General features: G+C 50.5%; 1 protein-coding gene across 2 annotated transcripts; it reads left to right on the top strand.

Moving 5' to 3' along the window:
* The first annotated feature begins 1,215 nt into the window (after positions 1–1,215).
* On the top strand, positions 1,216–18,096 carry Smagp (small cell adhesion glycoprotein). Of its 2 annotated transcripts, none has more exons than XM_052748988.1 (4): positions 1,216–1,875; positions 2,699–2,767; positions 16,826–16,906; positions 17,465–18,096. In XM_052748988.1, the coding sequence occupies exons 2-4, from the start codon at positions 2,734–2,736 to the stop codon at positions 17,644–17,646; spliced, it is 297 nt and encodes a 98-aa protein (XP_052604948.1). In that variant the 5' UTR covers positions 1,216–1,875; positions 2,699–2,733; the 3' UTR covers positions 17,647–18,096. The 2 variants fall into 2 exon arrangements, with proteins under 2 accessions (XP_052604948.1, XP_052604949.1); XM_052748989.1 differs by lacking the exon at positions 1,216–1,875 and adding an exon at positions 1,885–2,181.
* The last annotated feature ends 780 nt before the right edge of the window (positions 18,097–18,876 follow it).

Genomic DNA, 18,876 nt, shown 5'->3' with positions numbered 1-18,876 from the left:
CAGTCTGTTGGGAGGGAGAAGTCTAGAGCTGCTACAGCAGAGGCACAGCTGGAGTGGAAAATGCACTCAGTTGTGAACGTGGCACTTTATTGGCATGTGACCCAACTAGAGTCTCCAAGGAGGCCAGGGAAAAGGCCCATATGTTTAGCAAGGGTGGATAGTCTCAGCTGGGAAGCAAACTATTTATCCAGACATTGTCCTGGAAAAAGGCGAGCGCACGGAAGACCACCACCCCAGCAGCCGCACACAAAAGCCAATCAAATGAGGTGAAGATGAATATCACTTGTCTCCTGTCTGCCCCGAGGTCCCTGGAGGTCTAGGGACAAAAGGCTGGTTGCTCCAGTTTCTGAAGCTTACATTTCATCCTTGGAGAACACTGGAGGTCCACATGAGGCTACAGCCATTATCTGTCCCCACGCCTCTCCACAGAGGACTGACGACAGATGCCCCAGTCCCTGACGGTCTGGGTAAGAGGACTAGAGCTGGGTGTGATGTGCCAACCTGTAACCCCAGCACTGCCACAGCTGAGGCAGCAGGACAGACACTGAGGCCAGCCTGTGACACAGAGAACCAACAGCCATGACACAGTTGGATGGACAGGGTACATCCAAGAGCGTAACACACAAGTACTTACCAAATTCCTCACCCTATGCTAAGTCTGATGGCGCTCAACATGTGCGTATCGAATGCTTCTTTCTTCCTGCAGTCTTATGCTTTTTAATATATTTAAATGCCTACGGGAAAATCATGTATCAGTAAACCTTTGAAAATTATTTATTATGAGCTACACAGAGACACCCTGTCTCGAAAAACAAAGTAACAAAAAAAGAAAAATAGCATTTGTGTGTGCACGATGTATGTGTGCGCACAGGCAAAACATGCATGTGGGGATTAGAGGTCAACTTTGTGGAGCTGGTTCTGTCCTCCATAGTTACGTGGTTTCCAAGATGGAACTCAGCTGTCAAGCTTACAAGGCCGGTGCCCCATCAGCCCCAGCAAACAGTGTTTTATGCGTGCCTGCATTGCCGGTGGAGGCCAGAAGAGGGCGTCAGATTCCCGGGCGCTGGAATTTCAGATGGTTGTGAGCCGCCCTGTGGATGCTGGAAGCTGAGCGCCCAGACTTTCTCCAGTTACCCTCCGCCCCCAAACAAACATTTTAAGGTTATATTTTAAAAAGAATAAAGACGCTTACGAGAGCCAGGTGTGACTGGTCAGGTCCGACCCTCAGTGGGTAGCCAATGTTGATTGCGCACATAATTACGTGCCAGGGGAGGCTTCCATCAACTCGTTCCAGCCCCACAGTAACACTGCGGATTCACACAGCTTTGCCCCAGAAGAGAATCAGAAGTAACTTGTTTTAGCTTACACAGCGGGGCCAGCTCCAGAGCCCGTGTTATATAGAATTACGTCCTCTTAGTCACTCAGTTCCTCTAGTTAATTTTGGAGCATTTCCTGCCACTGGTGTTGAGTCAAGCGGCCGCTAAGCGCAGCACGGATGAATATTTAAATGCAGACGCTTGCCCTGGGCTAGAACCAGGGTTTGTGAAATGGCTTGACAGGAATGACCACTTTCAGTCCCCATTTCAGGGATGAGGAAGCCCGACTATCGTGGTGTTCAGGAATTTGCCCACAGCCACTCAGCTGGCAAGCGGCTGCGCTGGGGCTTTTAATCCTTACCCAGACCTGGGCCACACCTCTCGCCCTCTCCGCGCTCCGCGGCCTCCCACGAAGGTCGCACGCGGAAGGCGCAGGTGGGGCCTGGCTGCTCGCCCCGCTGGGCTCGCCCGCGCGCCTCGGCCCCGGGAGGCGCTCCCGGGAAGCCACCCTGCAGTCGGGGACACCGGCGGATCCGCGCGGGGGGACCTGCCACCGCAGGTAACCGCGGGGGACCGACCGCACTCCTGCGGGCCGCCCCCCGCCCCCAGCCCGCGGGCGGTGCCGACCCCCGCCGAGCCCGGCACGCGGGAGGGGCGGCTCCGGACAGTGGCCTTTCCTCCCGGGGGAACCTGCCGAGGGCGGCCCCGCGCTCCTTCCTGTCCCACCCACCGCGGCCCGGGCTCGGCGGCCGCTCGGCGCGGGGTCCCGGGCGCGGCCTGGGCGAATCTCGGCCGCTCCCACCCCGGCGAGTTCAAAAGGACGCGCGGCGCCCGGCCCTGCCCCGCCGCCCGTCGGACTGGAAAGGTGAGCGCGCGGCCGGGGAGCTGGGGAGCCCCGGAGCCGCCGCGCCTGGAACCGGACCCGGGCCGGGGAGCGCACGGCTGCGGGGACCCTCGACGGCCGCGAGGGCGCGGGCCCGGGGCGCGCGGGGTCCCCGGGGAGCGGGGCGGACCCAGTGGCCGGCTCTGCGGGGCTCCCGGCCCTGGAAGCCTTAGGTCATACAGGTGGCCGAGGTGCCCGGATCGCGTCGGCGCGGAACCCGCTGGGCTGCTCCGTTGCCGACCCTCGCTAACGTTCCCAGGCCTGGGGAAAGGGTCGCCAACGTGACACGTCCCAGATACACCTGGGTGGGGATCTGCTCGCGGGGAGGGATTTGCTTATGGAAATTGATTAGATCCTCGGGGAGAACCAAAAGGAAAAATGGGGACACATCCAGGGGGAAGGGACTCGGGAAAAGCTGGCGCCAAAGGCCCTCCTGGGATCTCCAGGCCACGCAACCCCAGGACCCCATCCACCGCGTTCTTTTCTGCTCTTCCCACAGAGCTGACCCTGCGACATACTCTCCCCTCGGCAGCGATGACCAGCCTACCGGCTACGCCTTCTCCTGGAGGTAAGCGATGGAATAAATGGGATAAGAGAACTGTTCATTCCCCACCCCACCCCACCCCTGAACCAGTCCCGGAATTCCGCGAGGCTCCAGTGTAGACTGGAAGACTGTCCTCCCTTCTTCCTGGGCTCATACAGGAAAAGGCCCCCGGAGGAAGCAGGATTCAGCTGTTGTGTGCCCTTTAGTGCGGCTTTATTCTAAGGTTTGGGCCTGGCCAGTTCCAGGCTCTGACAGTAACCTGGACTTAATACGTTCTTTTAAGCCCAAAGGAGCCCTTTTTACATTCACCCCTGTAGCTAAAGGTGGAAAAGGATCTTGTAAAGGTAACTGGGAGGGCTTGGATATAGTTTGGTAGAGTGCTTGCCAAGCATGGTTCAGTCCCCTGTATGGAATCAATCTTGCAAGATGGAACCCATTGTGATGGCTTCCGCCTGTGGCAGGAGTACCAGAAATTCAAGTTGTCCTCAGCTACGTAGTGAGTTCAAGTCCAGCCTGGGCTACATAAGACCTTGTCAGAAAGAGGGGTGGGGTGGGGGAGTGTTTAAAATGCTGGGAGCCAGGTGGTGGTGGCCTGTAGCCCTGGAAAAGAGATCCTACCTTATAATTCACTTCTAGCACAATTCAGGTGTGTTGGGCAGGGATCTTAGGTGGTGAGTTGATTCTTACCTTTCTTTTCTAATCAGGCTGAGTCTGGCCCACGGCTGATATTTACATATTGTTTCCACCTTGTGCTAGCCAGGGCGTGGGAGGAACACACCTTGATCTATATCCCTTTGTTTTCTTGTATGTAGTCTCATTTTTCATGAGAACAAACGTTCACTTCGAGGGATACTGCTTTTGTTGATCTGAAGACAGGAAGGAGAACCCCAGGGAAGGCAAATCTAAGGCAGTTTCTCCTGGGGTTAGTAAATCTGAGGCACACGATTCAGACATATCTGGTGAGAAGAGGTGAGCAGAGAGACAGAACAGACTTCTAGATGGGTGGGCAAAGGCTACCGAGTGGGGCGGGAGCTGTGCACCAAATTCTCCAGATGAGGGTCGGTTCAGCCCTTTTGTGTCTAGTTCACTCAGTGCAATGCCTGCAAGGGTCCTCCATGATGTAGCGTGTGTCAGACTCTCCTCCGTTTTAAGTCTTAAGTAACATGCCATCATGTATGTGTATATTTTGTTTAGCCGCGCATAAGTGATTATCTGGTTGCTGTGTGCTTTCCATCCTGTTGGATGTACATCCAGACGTGGAGTTGTTGTTATATGGCAATTATATATATATATATATATATATATTTTTAAAAAAGAACCATCATAACAGTTTTCATAGCCGCGTTTATATCCTCACAAGCAGCGTGCAAAGCTTTCGATTTTCCCTTGTCCTCTCCGACACTTGTTACTTGAGGAGAGTGTGATACTGGCTGTCTCAAGTGTGTGTGAAGCTGTATCTCATTGTGGTTTTGACTGTTTCCCTGATGACTAGTGATGTCCATGCTTGGCGATCACCCGGATGTCTTTGGAGAAGTGTCTGCTCAAGACTACGCCCCTTTTTAAGCATTTATTTGTTCATGTTGTGCACATGTGTGTGCATGTGCTCATGTATGTCCCCCCTCCTCAGCTCACACAAGCTGTAACACACATGTGGAGGTCAGAGGACAACTTTCTAGAGTCAGGTCTCTCCTTCCACCGTGTGGGTTCCAGGGACGCAGGTTGTCAGGGTTGGCAGCTGGTGCCCTCTCCTGCTGAGCTGGCTCCTTGCCCAGTTTTTAATTGAGTTGTTGTTGAGTTGTGTATTTGTGTTCTTGGTTCAACAAGTGAACTGAGCGGGGTGGAATTTTAGGACGAACCAATTCCCTGCTCACTGCGTCAGAGCAAACAGGCATCCAAGCACAGGAGTAGAGAGAAGAAGAATGAGCAGGATTCCCTGCAGGGACGGACGCAAGGGTCCAGTCCGGGGCACCCGACCTTCCTGTGGTGTTCCCTTCACATCCCTCCTCCTCAGGCAGGATTCCCTAAGGAGTCCTTCAGGAATGCTGGACCGCACTGCACCATGAGGCTCTTCCTCTGTCCCGTGGACTCTTTCCTCTGTTTTAAAAAAAAAGTTTAAAATGTGTGTTTTTCAACCTTACCAGGATAAGACTATGGTAGCATTAATATAATAATGTTTGCCTTTAATCCCAGCACTTGGGAGGCAGAGGCAGGAGGATCTCTGTGAGTTCAAGGTCAGCTTGGTCTACAGACCGAGTTCCAAGACAGTTAAGGGTACACAGAGAAACTCTGTCTCAATAACCACCATCCCTCAAAAATATAATAATGTTTATAATGAGTACTTATGGATGAAGATATTGTAATGAATAATTAATTGGCTGATATAGCAATCTTAATAGTATTTAAAAGCTCATTATCTTGATTTTAAAGGAAATTTAAGTCATTAAAATGAAATCATGAGATGATTGTGGACCAAGGTGCTGGACCACATGTCAGCCCTGGCAAGTAGGGCAGAACGGAGCCCTGCTGTGGGAGCCCTGCCCACCCCACCGGGAAAGCCTTGCCACCTCGTGGTCCACTTCCCCCCAGGTGGTCCTCACAATGTACTAGACACTTAGCACTCTTCACCAAACTTATTTCTCGACGCACCAAGCAGGCTTTATTATTTTATCAAAGCAGAAACTGAGTTTGAGGAACTTAAGAAATTTTCAGCAATTAAGAACACTTCCCAGTTTAAAAGAAAGAAGATTTCCCATGGTGCAGCTCATCAGATCAGAAGGCACAGAGCTTTGTGCCAAGTCGGAGCTGCTCCCAAGTCCTGTCCTTTCCTCATGGTCTACTGCTCCCCAGGCCTCCTTCACCCAGCCGGCCACCAGAGCACAGGGGAGAGGGGCAGAATTCCAGAGTGGGTTCCCATGGAAAGGAGGATTGTGGGAGTGGCCCCTGTCCGGGCAGGTCTAGAGCAAATAAGCAGGTTGGCAGCTTTAGGTGGCGGCGGATCTGATACCTCCTTGATAAGAGACTTGGCCTAGCCTGGAGACGAGACGCACAAAGAAATCAGCTAGTATCTGGGTCAACAAAAAGAAAGGTGTGTGAGCGGATCTGGGTGGAGCCTTGGAGCTCGTGGCCCTCTGCCCTGGCTGCCTGCCTACTATGAAGGGGAGATGGAGAGTGGCATGTTTCTTTCTTTGGGAAAACTTGACAGGAACTAGGGATCCAAGTTAAGGGCCTGACAGGTGCAGAACCCACACTGGCACCGGCACACCCACAGCCCACGTGCCTCCGTTGGGTGCCAGGCGTTCTGGATTTAGATTACTTTTGTTGTTGATGTTTTCATCTTAAAAGTCGTAAATAGCCAGTTGTGATGGAGCGTGCATGTACCACCAGCACTCAGTTGTGATGGAGCGTGCATGTACCACCAGCACTCAGTTGTGATGGAGCGTGCATGTACCACCAGCACTCAGAGGCGGCTCCACAGACCTGCCCTGGTTTGCAATATTGTTTCAAAGGCAACTAAGGTCAACAGGGCACCTTAGGTCAACCCATCATGGATAAACCTTGTGCCAAACCTTTGAATCTCCATAAGCCCTCCCCATCCTCACTCATAAGGATGATCTTGAACAAATAAAAGTTCCCAGAAAGGAACCTCCACCATCTCCCTGTTTCCTGCTGAAGGTGTCCACCTCCACCATCTCCCTGTTTCCTGTTTCCTGTCCAGGCTGTCTGCTTTCTGTGACAGTGGATTAGTCTGCAGCCAATCCCTCTCTATCCCTTCAAGGACATGGCTGTAGACACCCCATTGACTGTGCATTATGAATTGTTTGCTCTGTCTGAGTCATTCCTGAGTCCATACAGAGACCTGCTGGCATTTCCCCATTCTAAAAGCAAAACAATCAACTCCCTCAGGCTCCCGCAGCAGCTCCATGTCTTTATTCACCTTTACAGAAAACCTGTGTAAGAGTATATGCTTGGGATTGGGGATTTAGCTCAGTGGTAGAGCGCTTGCCTAGCAAGCACAAGGCCCTGGGTTCGGTCCTCAGCTCCGAGAAAAAAAAAGAAAAGAAAAAAGAAAACCCAGCACTTGGGAGGCAGAGACAGGCAGATCTCTCTGAGTTTGAGGCCAGCCAAGGCTGCATAGTAAAATGCTATTTAAAAAAAAAAAAAGTTTAGTCATGGGGTGAGAGTGGGGGTGCCTCAGTCACCATGCATGAGTACCCAAGTTCAGATCCCCAGCACTAACAGATCCCCAGCACTCACAGAAAAAAGCAGATACAGCCAGAAAAGCGGGCCTGTCATTCTGGTGCTGGGGAGGTGGAGATGGGATCCCTGGGGCTGGGGCTCGCTAGTCAGTCAGTCCCGCTGAATCCTAAGATCAGGTTCAGTGAGAGACCTTGTCTCAGAAAATAAGATAGGGTTATATACCTACGTTGACCTTTGGCAATACACACACGCACACACAGAGTTTATATTCTCCCTTCAGTTCCTTCTTCCATTTTTCTTGAACCTACCCTAAACCACAGCTTTGCATTCACCCAGCACTGGTCTTGTGAAGGTCCAGGTGCTTGATTGATCAGGCTGCTGTGCACCGACCTCCCCCAGCCTCCTGTCCTGAGTGTGCTAATGACTTTAATTTTTTTATAATTTATTTTTAAGTGCATTGGTATTTTGTCTGCGTGTATGTCTGTGTGAGGGTGTCGGATCCCCTGGAACAGGAGTCACCGTTGTGAGCTGCCTGCCGTGTGGATGCTGTGCTGGGAATTGAACCTGTGTCCTCTTCACCACTGAGCCATCTCTCCAGCCCTGACTTTTTAAATTTTATATATGTGTTTCTCACAGTGCTGGGGATCAGACCAAGGGGCATACACAGTGTAGGCTAGTCCTCTACCACTGAGCCACATCCCCAGCCCGCTTTTTTTTCACTTCTTACCTAGTCCAGATTTAGTCTTGATATCTTGGATATCTGATAGGCAGTCATGTCCTGTCCCCGCTCTGCACCTCCTGAGAGTGCCCCCATCCCAGGTAACAGCATCTCTCTCCTCCTGTTACTCAGACCACAGATGTGTAGCTCCACCCCACCTCCAATCCTGTCGGGTTTTGCTTCCAAACAGATCTGGCCGCTTTCTCACCGAGTTCCTGGCAGACCCAGTCAAGGATTTCTGGTGATAGGAACAGGCTCCCCCATTTGGGTGTTCTGTGGGCATCAGCGTCTGCGTTCACCTTCACTTCCAGCCTGTCCTCCGAGCCGCAGTCAAAGGGATCCCTTAGAATCAATCTGTTTGGATTATGTGTTGCCTCCTAACTCAGCCCGACATTCATTTGCTTAGAACGGCAGCAGCCGCTTGGGGTTTGGAAGAGTTGGGCCGAGCACCTGACACCCGGAATAGAGAACGGTCACCTGGCGGGCGAAACAAATCCGAACAGGTTATAATTCCTCACAGCTCTGGTGATGGTGTCTCCTGCACTCACTCATGCATGGAGCTGCAGTGGACTGGAAAGTCCACAGTGGCTGTCAGCTGAGCCTGGGAACTTGGTTTCCCTTCTCTCTCTCTCTCTCTCTCTCTCTCTCTCTCTCTCTCTCTCTCTCTCTCTCACTCACTCACTCACTCACTCACTCACGCTCACACACACGCACATCTTCCAGTGGACCAGATTGAACTTCTTCAGGATATGATACTCTTAGGATTTCAAAAGTGCAGTGTTTGGAATTCCAAGGTCCTCCACCCCATATACTGCAGCATAGTCTACATTTTTAAACAATGGAGATTTTTCTCACCTTTGTGTCTTGTATATGAATGTTCTGCTGCATTTCATGAGTGTGTGTACCACGTGCACACAGTGCCTGCACAGGCCAGAAGAGGGCGTCAGACCTCCCAGGAACTGGAGTTCCGGAAAGTTCCTTGTGGGTGCTGGGACTCAAACCCGGGTCCTCTGGAAGAACAGTCAGTGCTTCAGCAGCTGAGCTATCTCCAGCCCCTGCAGTCTGATTTTAACAAGATCTGTGGAAGATGAACGTTTAACACACATGGCATGGAATGACCCTGCAACAGCTTCCACAGGCCCAGGTGCTGTCGGTCCGTGCCTTCATCTCTTTCACCCTGCTGGGCCTTCCCCGTGGCCCTCCCGTGGCCCTCCCCGTGGCCCTCCCGTGGCCCTCCCCGTGGCCCCTTTTAAGATGCTGTGTACACTCCAGCCCTCCATCACTACAGACAGCCTCACCTTGACCTTGCTGTCTCAGCTGCCTGCATGGTTGCCCCTTCACTGTCTTCCATGTCTTTATTCAGGCCGCCTCTGGGGAAAATTCCCCAACTATCTTATTTAAAGTTGCAGCTCCTCCCCACATCACACCCTACCCTCTTCGAGCTTGTTTTTCCACATACCTCGAACCAGCAACCACCACGTATTCCTTTAACTTCTTTCCTGAGGGTGTGTTCTGTCTTTCCCCAATCCCATGGGCTCACCTGTGCTTTACAAAGCCTGGGGCCTCCCTCTGGTCTTCCCTTGTAGTCTGTACATGCAGGGCGGGGCGGGGCGGGGCGCGGCGCTTCTCAGAACACCACCTGTGCAGGCTGTGCTGGCAGGAGAATCATGAGTTTGAAACCAGCCTGGGCTATGCATCCTGTCCTTAAGTGAGGGAAGGGGACTAGAGAGATGGATCCGTGGTTAAGAGCACTGGCTGCCGTTCTAAAGGACCCGAGTTCAATTCCCAGAACCCACATGGAGGCTCACAACCTTCTGTAACTCTAGTCTTGGATCCAGAGCCCTCTTCAGGCCTCCATGGGTACTGGGCATGCACATGGTGCACAGATAGACACTACACCTACGCATACCCTTACAAAGCATACATTTGATGAAGAGAGGGTTTGGTTGGTTTGGTTGGTTTGTTTTGGGCTTTTTGAGACAGGGTTTCTCTGTGTAGTTTTTGGTTCTTGTCCTGGATATCGCTCTGTAGACCAGGCTGGCCTCAAACTCACAGAGATCTGCCTGGCTCTGCTGGAATTAAAGGTGTGCGCCACCATAGCCCGTCAAAGAGAGGGTTTTTAAACTGTGATAAGATCGTAGTAACAAAATGTTCTGTGTGTATCTGTGTGTTGCTGGGAACTGCACACAGAGCCTGCACACACTGGGCGAGCACTCTGTCCTCAGCCTATTCTAAACTTACAGTCTGTGCCATTTAAGGACGTTTACCATTGACATTTCAACATCCCAAACTGAAACTCTACCTGTTAAATGTTCTGTCTCTTTGCCTCTGGAGTTTGATTACTCCAGGTCATCAAAATCAATAATATAAATGCAATCATACAATATTTGTCTTTAAAACAAATAGGGTCCCCTGTGTGCAGCCCTGGCTGTCGTGGACTCTGTAGACCAGACTGGCCTCTGTCTCTGAGATCCCTCTGCCTCCCAAGTGCTGGGATTAAAGTCTGTGCGCCACCAGGCCTGTCCAGTGTTTGTCCTTGTGCCTTGCTTGCTTATCAGCATGTTGTCCGGGTCTATCTGTGTTGTCCCACACACGGGATTTCCTTCCTCCCTTCCTTTATTTTTAATTTTTATTTTATGTGTGTGTGCGCGCCTTCAGAAGCTAGAACTAGAGTTCCAGGTGGTTGTGGGCCACCATGTGGGTGCTGGGAACTACACCCTGGTCCCTTGCAAAAGTAGCAAGTGCTCTTAAGCACTGAGAGGTCCCGTCCCCGTCCCCCTTCCCCCCCCCCTTTGCATTTTTTAAGTCGGGATAAAGCTCCAGGTCTGCATTGGCTGCATTTTGTTTATCTGTTTGCTGATGGATGTTGTTTCCACCCTGGGGTTGGGAGGCAGCGCTACTGTGAGCATCCGGTGACATCATTCACTTGTTCCTATCAGTGCATACTCAGAAGCCAGACTGCATGTCAGAGCTCTTTTCAAATTTTAGGAGACCTGTGAAGGTGATGGTTTGGAGGTGGGCTTTTTGTTGTGGTGGGTTTTTTTTTTGGGGGGGGGATATTATTGTTATTTGTTTCTGTTTTTTGGAAACAGGGTTTTGCTATCTAGCCCAGGCTAGTTTTGAACTCTCAATCTTCTTGCCTTAGTTTTCTGAGCACTGGGACTTCAATGGATTTATTTTCATTTTTGAAAACCTTAATTGTGTGTGTGTGTGTATGTGTGTATATGATGAGTGTGTGTGGGCACATGTGCCATGCACACCTGTGGAGGTCAGAGGACAACTTTGTAGAATCAGCTCTTTCCTGCCCTCTTATACATGTTCCAGAAATCAAACTCTGGTCATCAGATTTCTGTCACCCTGCAGCGAGCACCTTTACCCGCCAAGCCGTCTGTCACCGGCTCCTCAGTGGATTTACAGGCTAGGTGAATTCGCCTGTTTTGTTCATTGATCCGTGACCAGAACCTAGCACAGAGTACACACTCAATCACTCAATTCTTACTGAATTAACTTTTTATTCTATTCTATTCTATTTATTTAATGTCTTTGAGACAAGGTCTCACTACGTAGCTCTGTTGCCTCCTGAGTTCTGGGATTAAAGGCATACACCACTACTCCTGGTTATTGAATTCACGTTTTTTAGGCATGGAGACAAAACCTCTCTGTGGAGCCTCAGCTGGCCTTGGGCTCATGGCAATCCTCCTGCCTCAGCATGGATTCTAAGTGTGCTGCCTCATCACTCCTGGCTTAATTTTTTAATTTCTCTGTCAACCTGGACTCTGAACCTAAGAAGTCTGTAATAGCTTCCTGGTGAGGTCTCCATGCTGACTTGGTGTCTGCTGCCTCCAGACCCCCAAAGCAGGCAGGCCTTGGGAACTTGACCCCACCAAGCTAGCTGGTTTGCAGCCTCTGTCTGCGCAGGCGCCTCAGAACCCCTGCATCAGGGACAGAGATCGGTTAGGAGTTCTGTAAGTGCCTCCCGGCTGTCGTTCAGCCTTTGTGTCTGTGCTTCCTGGGCCGTTTCCTTTCTCCTCTTCCTGACTTGGAGACAAGGTCTCATTATGTAGCCCACACTGGCCTCACCCGTCTCACAGCCCTTCTCCCAGTTGCTGGAATTACTGTCCCGTGCGCCACCACACCCCGCCCAGCTTCTCTTCTCCTCAGTCCACTTCCTCATGTCCTGTGACTCCTGCTGCTCCCTGCTGAAAAAGCCATTCTCTATTTGGAGATAGACAGACCCGCCTCGGGATCCTGCTTTCTCTCTCTAACCTGATACCTTCAAGTCCACACATAACACTTTTGAGACTGTCCTTGTAATGTGCCTGCCACCTTGAGCTGCATGGAGCTTCCTGATGCTGTTGTTCGAGTCTCTGGAAGCTTCTAACCTGGACATTTCTGCTAGAAAGCTTGATGTGCATTTTTTTTTAAATGACTCACATTTTGAAATCACACTGGAAATGAGAGCATTACAGGAAACACAGGAATGGGTAGACCATTAACACTTCTGGACCTTTATAATAGGCTCCAAATAAGTACGGTAGCAACCTCCGTACAGACGTTGACTAGCATTGAACCTTGAGTCCTGGTCAGTCCTTCCCAGCGCTCCCTTGGGCTGAGAGACCCCTCATCTTAGAGCTTTCACTTTCTGTTTTTGTTTCGTTTGTTTGAAATCAGTCTCCTTATTTAGCCTTGGCTACGTAGATCAGGCTAGCCTTGAACTCACAGGGATCCTCCTGCCCCTGCCTCTCTTAAAGGCATACAATACCTTGCTCTGCTGTTTCACTTCTTTTTTTTTTTTTTTTTTTTTTTTTTTTTTTGGTTTTTCGAGACAGGGTTTCTCTGTGTAGCTTTGCGCCTTTCCTGGAACTCGCTTTGGAGACCAGGCTGGCCTCGAACTCACAGAGATCCGCCTGGCTCTGCCTCCCACCGCCCGGCCTGTTTCACTTCTAATAGAGACCATCTTCATTTAAAAAAGGAATCTGTCAGTCATGGTGGCACACGCCTTTAATCCTAACGTGCTAGGAGGAACTCTTGAGTTCCAGGCCCACAGCGACTACATAGTGAGACCCTGCCTCTAAATCAATAAATAAAGTTTTAACAAAAAGTACATTTAAAAACCTTACGGCAGGGCACGTACTTACTTAGTTGGTAGAGTCTTTACAAACCCTGAGTTTTACCCACCCCACTTCGCCCCCCAGCACTCCATAAAAACAAGCATGGAATGGTGCCTCAATCCCAGTACTCCAGAGGTGGAGGCAGGAGGGTGAGAATAAAGAACTGCTCTCAAAGCCTTTACAGGGTCCCAGGCTTTGAACTCAGGTCACCAGGCTGACTTTTCCTGCTGAGCCATTTTGTTGGCTGCCATAGTTTAAGAACGCTATTAACATGATTTTTTTAAAATGTATGTGCATGTGTGTATGCATGCACACTTTCATGTGTGTGCACTTATGAGTGTCTGTAGAGACTAGAATCAGGTGTTGGATCCCCTGGAGCTGGAGTTACAGACACACGCACACGTGTGCACACTACAACTGAGCTTCATCCCAGCTCTTTAGGTGTTCCCATGGGGATGACAGCATTTGCTGCCAGACCCAGTGACCCGAGTTCAGTCTCCTGGATCCCTGTGGTAGGAGAGCCAACTCCCTCAAGTTGTCTTTGACCTCTCATAAATTAGGCGGATCTCGGGCGGTGGTGGCGCACGCCTTTAATCCCAGCACTCGGGAGGCAGAGGCAGGCAGACCTCTGTGAGTTCCAGGACAGCCAGGGCTTTGTAGAAACACCCTGTCTCACTCCACCTGCCCCCATCCCAACCTGACCTCCCCCCAAAAAAGTGAAGGGTTGGCCTGGCCTTGGAAGGGCAATTCGTGAGGCTCTTGTTAGCCTCTGTGAAAAAAGAACCCTCAGCACTCTGGACCTGTTTTGGCCCAGCTCACAGCGGCTGATGTCACTTCCCCGTGCACAGTGGTACCACATCAGGCTCTAAACAGGAATCCTGTTCCTGCCTGTTCCTTGAACCTGGGCTCTGCTGAGAATAGTCACTTCAGTCCCAATCCTGGTGCTGTCAAATATTGATTGCTTCCTTGGAGGTCTCCCCGGCAGGAACACCGGATCAGCCCCTTCCTGCTGGTGCTCCTGTGCTCCTGGGGTGTGCTCTTTTGTTGGACTTTCTGCAGTTCAGAACAACGATGTGACCCAATGGGGTATGGTAGAGTGTGAGCACTGTGGAGCTGGTCCTGCTCTGCTCTGTTCCCAGCATGCCTAGCGTGGTTTCCGGCAAAGCCAGATGGGACAGTACTGCTGGTTTGCTTGTACCTGCCCATCCTTCTGCGTTCTCTCCTCCCCCCCCCCCCCCCCCCCCCCCCCCCCCCCCCCGCCCCTACTCACTAGGAACCCCATGTCTTGGGCTCTTGAGGGTTGTGATTATAGGTTCAAGCACTAGCCAGGATCAATAAACTATTTGTTGAAGAAAATGGCGGTTCCAGAGTTGACCAGCCTGTCCTCCCCTGGATACCTCTCTCCTGCAGTGACCTTTACCAAGTTACTTCTTCCAGCAGTTCCATCAAAATGCTAATTAGGAAAAGATTATGTGGTTTCACGAGCCTTGAATCCCAGCACTGGGGAAAGAGAAGCAGGCAGATCTCTGCGAGTTCAAGGTCAGCCTGGACTGTGGAACAAATCCAGGCCAGCCGGGGCTACCTAGTGACCTAGACCTTTAAAAAGACTTGTCCATAAGTTTTCAGACCACAGTTTAGTAATGTCCTGACCCTGAGTAATGACTTGGGCCTTGGAGCTTAAGGGCCATGCAGACAGATACAGGGTAGGGTACAGGACACAGTGTTGGGGAACAGCCCCGTTCCAAGTGCAGAGCCTCTCCTAGAAATACAAGGTGTAGCAGGCTTGCTTTTGGGCCACCAACCAGCTTCCAAATAAAGACACTGAGACTTAGTGTTAGTTATGAATGAATGCACAGCCTTACCTTACACCTCTCCCACTAGCTCTAATAACTTAATTTAACCTGTTTCTCTTCACCTATGTTTTGCCTCGGGACTTTTTACCTTTCTTTCATTCTGTATGTCCTACTCTGTGTTTTGCTGGCTGGAGGCTGCCTGGCTGGCCGTGGGCGTCTCCCTCTCTTCCTCCCTTGTTCTCTCCTCCCCTTCTCTTCCCTCCAACCTAGATTCCTCCTCCTACTTATTCTCTCTGCCCACCAGCCCCGCCTATCCCTCTACTGCCTAACTATTGGCTGTTCAGCTTCTTTTTTTTTTTTTTTTTTTGGTTTTTCGAGACAGGGTTTCTCTGTGTAGTTTTGCGCCTTTCCTGGATCTCGCTCTGTAGACCAGGCTGGCCTCGAAATCACAGAGATTCGCCTGCCTCTGCCTCCCAAGTGCTGGGATTAAAGGCGTGCGCCACCACCGCCCGGCCTGGCTGTTCAGCTTTTTATTAGACCAATCAGGTGCCTTAGGCAGGCAAGGTGAAACAGCAACACATCTTTACATGATTAAACAAATGCAGTATAAACAAATGTAACACACCTTTACATAGTTAAAGTAATATTCCACAACAAAAAGGTTTGGGGCAGGGTAGTAGTATTTTACTTAAAAATAATGTTTATTAAACAGGTATGTAGGGCTGAGGAGATGGTTTGGTGGGCAAGGTGTTTGCTGTACAAGCATCAGCATCCGAGTCCAGATCCCCAGAACCCAAAAACCCGGGTAAAGCCAGGTGCACAGCGAATATTTCTTTTGCTTTAGACAGGTCCTCACTAGCGTTGGCTGGCTGGAACTAACAGAGGTTCACCTGCCTCCGTCTCCTAAATTTTGGGATTAAGAGTGAGCGCCACCATGCCTCCTGGCTGTGGCGTTGACCTGGTGTCTCAGCACTCCTGTTGTGAGATGGGAAATGGAGACCGAATCCTCAGGAGGCCAGCTAGCCTGGCCTAGGCAGCAGGCAACAAGAGACTGTACCAAACAAAGAGGAAAGGGAGAACGGATACCAGAACTTGTCCGTCAACTGTCATAAGGGCACCGTGCTATGCATGTGCTAAAGTTCACAGATGTGCACACATACAGACAAGTACACCCCACACACAAGATTAAAGAGTCTGTAGGACACATAGATACACTGATAATGCATGATATAAATATATGCATATACACACAAGATTTGATGCATTCCTTGGACTGCTATATCCTTAGGTCACTACGTTACAACCCTATAAACTAGGTACTGTAGTCTCCCAAGTGGTGCCGGCAGAGGTGATTATTTTTTTTACCCAAGGGTGTACAGCTTGTTAAGGACAGAGATCACATTTGAAAATCAGTCCAGGCTCAAAAGCCCCTATTCTCTTTGTTTTGTATTTGAGACAGGATTTCCCTGTCCAGGACGGGCTAGCCTGGAACTCCGTGTCGCACAGGAGGCCTTTGAACAGTCATTCTTAGCCCTGAGTGCTGGGATTACAGATGTGTCACCACACCTGGCAGGAACTAACCCCCTCTCCTGTGTAACGCTGGCTGGCCTTGAACTCTGAACTCCGCCTGCCTCTGCCTCCTGAGTGCTGGTATTAAAGGCATGCGCCACCACTCCCAGCAACCCATTGATTGATTGATTTTCAAGACATTGTCTTACTATGTAGCCCTGGCTGTCCTAGAACTCACTCTGTAGACCAGGCTGGCCTTGAACTCACAGAGGTCCACCTGCCTCTGCCTCTCAGGTGTTGGTATTAAAGGTGTGTGCCACTACGCCCAGCTCAAACCTGTTTTTAACCATTGTATTAGGCAGAGAGAAATTCATCAAGATGTTGTCTTTTGGAAATGGTTTGTTTTCATCTCTGTGTCCAGGATTTTCTGTTTGGAGTTTCTGTAGACACTGGTTGATGAACTTTTTTTATCTGTATGTATATGAATGTTTTGCCTGTGTGTCTGTTTGTATATTACTTGTGTGCTTGCTGCCCAGAGGCTGGAAGTTCAGATGCTCTCGAACTGGAGTTACAGATGATGATGAGCCACCGTGTGGGTGCTGGGGATAAAATCTAGGTCCCCTGGAGGAGCAGCCAGTGCTCTTAACCACTGGGCCATCTCTCTGAGACTAGCTGAGCTTTTGAACAGCGAAGGTGAAGTAACAGAATGGCAAGACAAGGGCCTCACTGTTTCCTTTGCCCCCTGACTTCCCAGAACTGATGACCACGCCAGTCCTCCAGGCCCATGAGACCATGTCCCCACAAGCTGAAGAGGCCAGTACAGCACTCATTGCAGGTAACAAAGTCAGCGTGCCAACCCAAGGGGCACCCTGGAACCCAGTGTGACAGCTACGATTTCCCCAAAAACCACATCAGGGACCAACTCCATTATGGGGCTCATTCTGGCATGTAGGTCTCACACATGCAGAGCTGTGCAAGCTGCAGAGACATGACCAATGACAGGCTGGGAGTGGCCATGAGCAGACTCTGGTGCATGTGGACGCTCAGCTGGAGCGTGTGGGTTGGAAGGAGGGTACATGTGGTTTGTTGCGTGGGTGAGGAAGAGCGGGGCAAACCAGAGAAACTCTCATAGGAAGCTGGGTATTTAAAACACCCTTCCTGTTGGCGTGAGTTATGTATTTCCCTGGTTTCTAGCCTGATCATCAGGAACTGGTTTGGGAGGGAGTTGAGTTTTGTCAGAAATCCATACACTGTGTGTCGGTAACTAAATACCAAGAGACTCTGGAATGCCATGTCCTGGGGAAGCTGGATTTGAGGGGACCCGGCTGGAAGTGATGGCCTAACTCAGGTGACCCAGTGATGTGCTGAAACATGTCTCCCTCTCCCTTCCCAGTCGTTATCACTGTGGTGTTCCTCACCCTGCTCTCGGTGGTGACCTTGATCTTCTTTTACCTGTACAAGAACAAAGGCAGCTACGTGACCTACGAGCCTGCTGAAGGCGGTGAGCCCAGCGCCGTCCTCCAGATGGAGACTGACTCAGCTAAGGGCCGAGAGAAGGAAGAGTACTTCATCTAATGGCCCCCAGCACTAACACTCGCTCTGTAATTAGGGAACGTTGCTCTGAAGCCAGTGAGTGGCACTAAGTGAGATGGCAAATCCAGTCACCTCCCTGGACACAGCCCCCAACACCAGCATCACTGACTCCAGGGTCCAGGGACATGGAGAAAGCTGCTTATGACACCCATAGCTGGACCTTGATAAGGACAGTGCTCACAACTGGCCAACATCGCGAGGTCGTGCCTGAGTTGGGAGATGTAGAGGGAGGTCACAGGCTGGTCCACTTTGTCCCCTCCTGGTTGCCTAGTGATAGCCTCAGTGTAGCTTCCTGGAGGCTAGACACCACAGGAAGGGATGGGGCAGGAGGGGTAGGCTTCTGAATGTTACTCCTTTGATCTCAGCCCTACCATTTCCCCCAACAGCCTCAAACTTACTGTTTTTTTATCCAGATTAAATTTATGAAAGTCAGATTTTCATTTACAAGAACTAAATTTTGACTTGTTTTTGCTTAAACTTTTTACAGCATTTTCTTTGCTTATTTAACGTCTGTTATGTGTTGTCTCTCAGTAAGAACTCTCAAGTTCCCAGAACTATCTCAGGGGTTTGTCCCAGAGAAGCATCAACTGTCCCATCAGAAACACATGAGAACTAAGTGGGTTTGACCTTAATCCTGGCAAGGTCCACAATTTCCCAGATCCCTGTGTATCTACAAAGGGAACCAGGAAAAACCTGGCCACCTACATTTCCCACCAGTAAAGCTCTTTCTTTAGAAAGACAGGGTTTCTCTGTATAGTGCCTGTCCTAGAATTCACTCTGTAGACCACATTGGCCTCAAACTCAGAGATCCACCTGCCTCTGCCTCCAGAGTTCTGGGATTAAAGGCGTGCGCCACCACTGCCTGGCCAGGCTCTTTTCAACCCAAGCTCCCCGAATACTCTGGAATTAAGCTAGCCTCCATTCTGAGGTATTAAATTCTAGTGTAGATTGCAGAAGCTGCAGTGGAGGTTGGTTGGCTTTTGCTTTGTGAGTTGGAGACATGGTCTTGCTAGTTATCCCAGGCTGACAAAAACTATAGGCAGACCTTTCCTCAGTCTCTAGACTGGCTAGCTTGTTTTCATATTTCTCCACATAGAACTCTGGAGCTACTATCGGGGAATTACCCTGAAGTGTACAGATTGCTACACTAAGATACTGTCCTTGATGAAAACTTAAGAGCAAGAGAACTGTGTAGACTAGGGTGGCTTTCGA

The sequence above is a fragment of the Peromyscus californicus genome, unplaced genomic scaffold (genome assembly GCF_007827085.1).
Source record: "Peromyscus californicus insignis strain IS unplaced genomic scaffold, ASM782708v3 Scaffold_20__1_contigs__length_68692818, whole genome shotgun sequence".
Lineage (NCBI taxonomy): Eukaryota > Metazoa > Chordata > Mammalia > Rodentia > Cricetidae > Peromyscus > Peromyscus californicus.
Note: the sequence above shows the minus strand (reverse complement) of the source record. Positions and strands in the feature narration are given on the sequence as shown.

What these genes read in the sequence shown, in the direction of transcription:
- Smagp (XM_052748988.1), top strand. Translation starts at nt 2,734, where the DNA reads ATGACCAGCCTACCGGCTACGCCTTCTCCTGGAG. An exon ending in GGCTACGCCTTCTCCTGGAG is followed by an intron (nt 2,768 to 16,825) that starts GTAAGCGATGGA and finishes CTGACTTCCCAG; the next exon opens with AACTGATGACCACGCCAGTC. An exon ending in CAGTACAGCACTCATTGCAG is followed by an intron (nt 16,907 to 17,464) that starts GTAACAAAGTCA and finishes CTCCCTTCCCAG; the next exon opens with TCGTTATCACTGTGGTGTTC.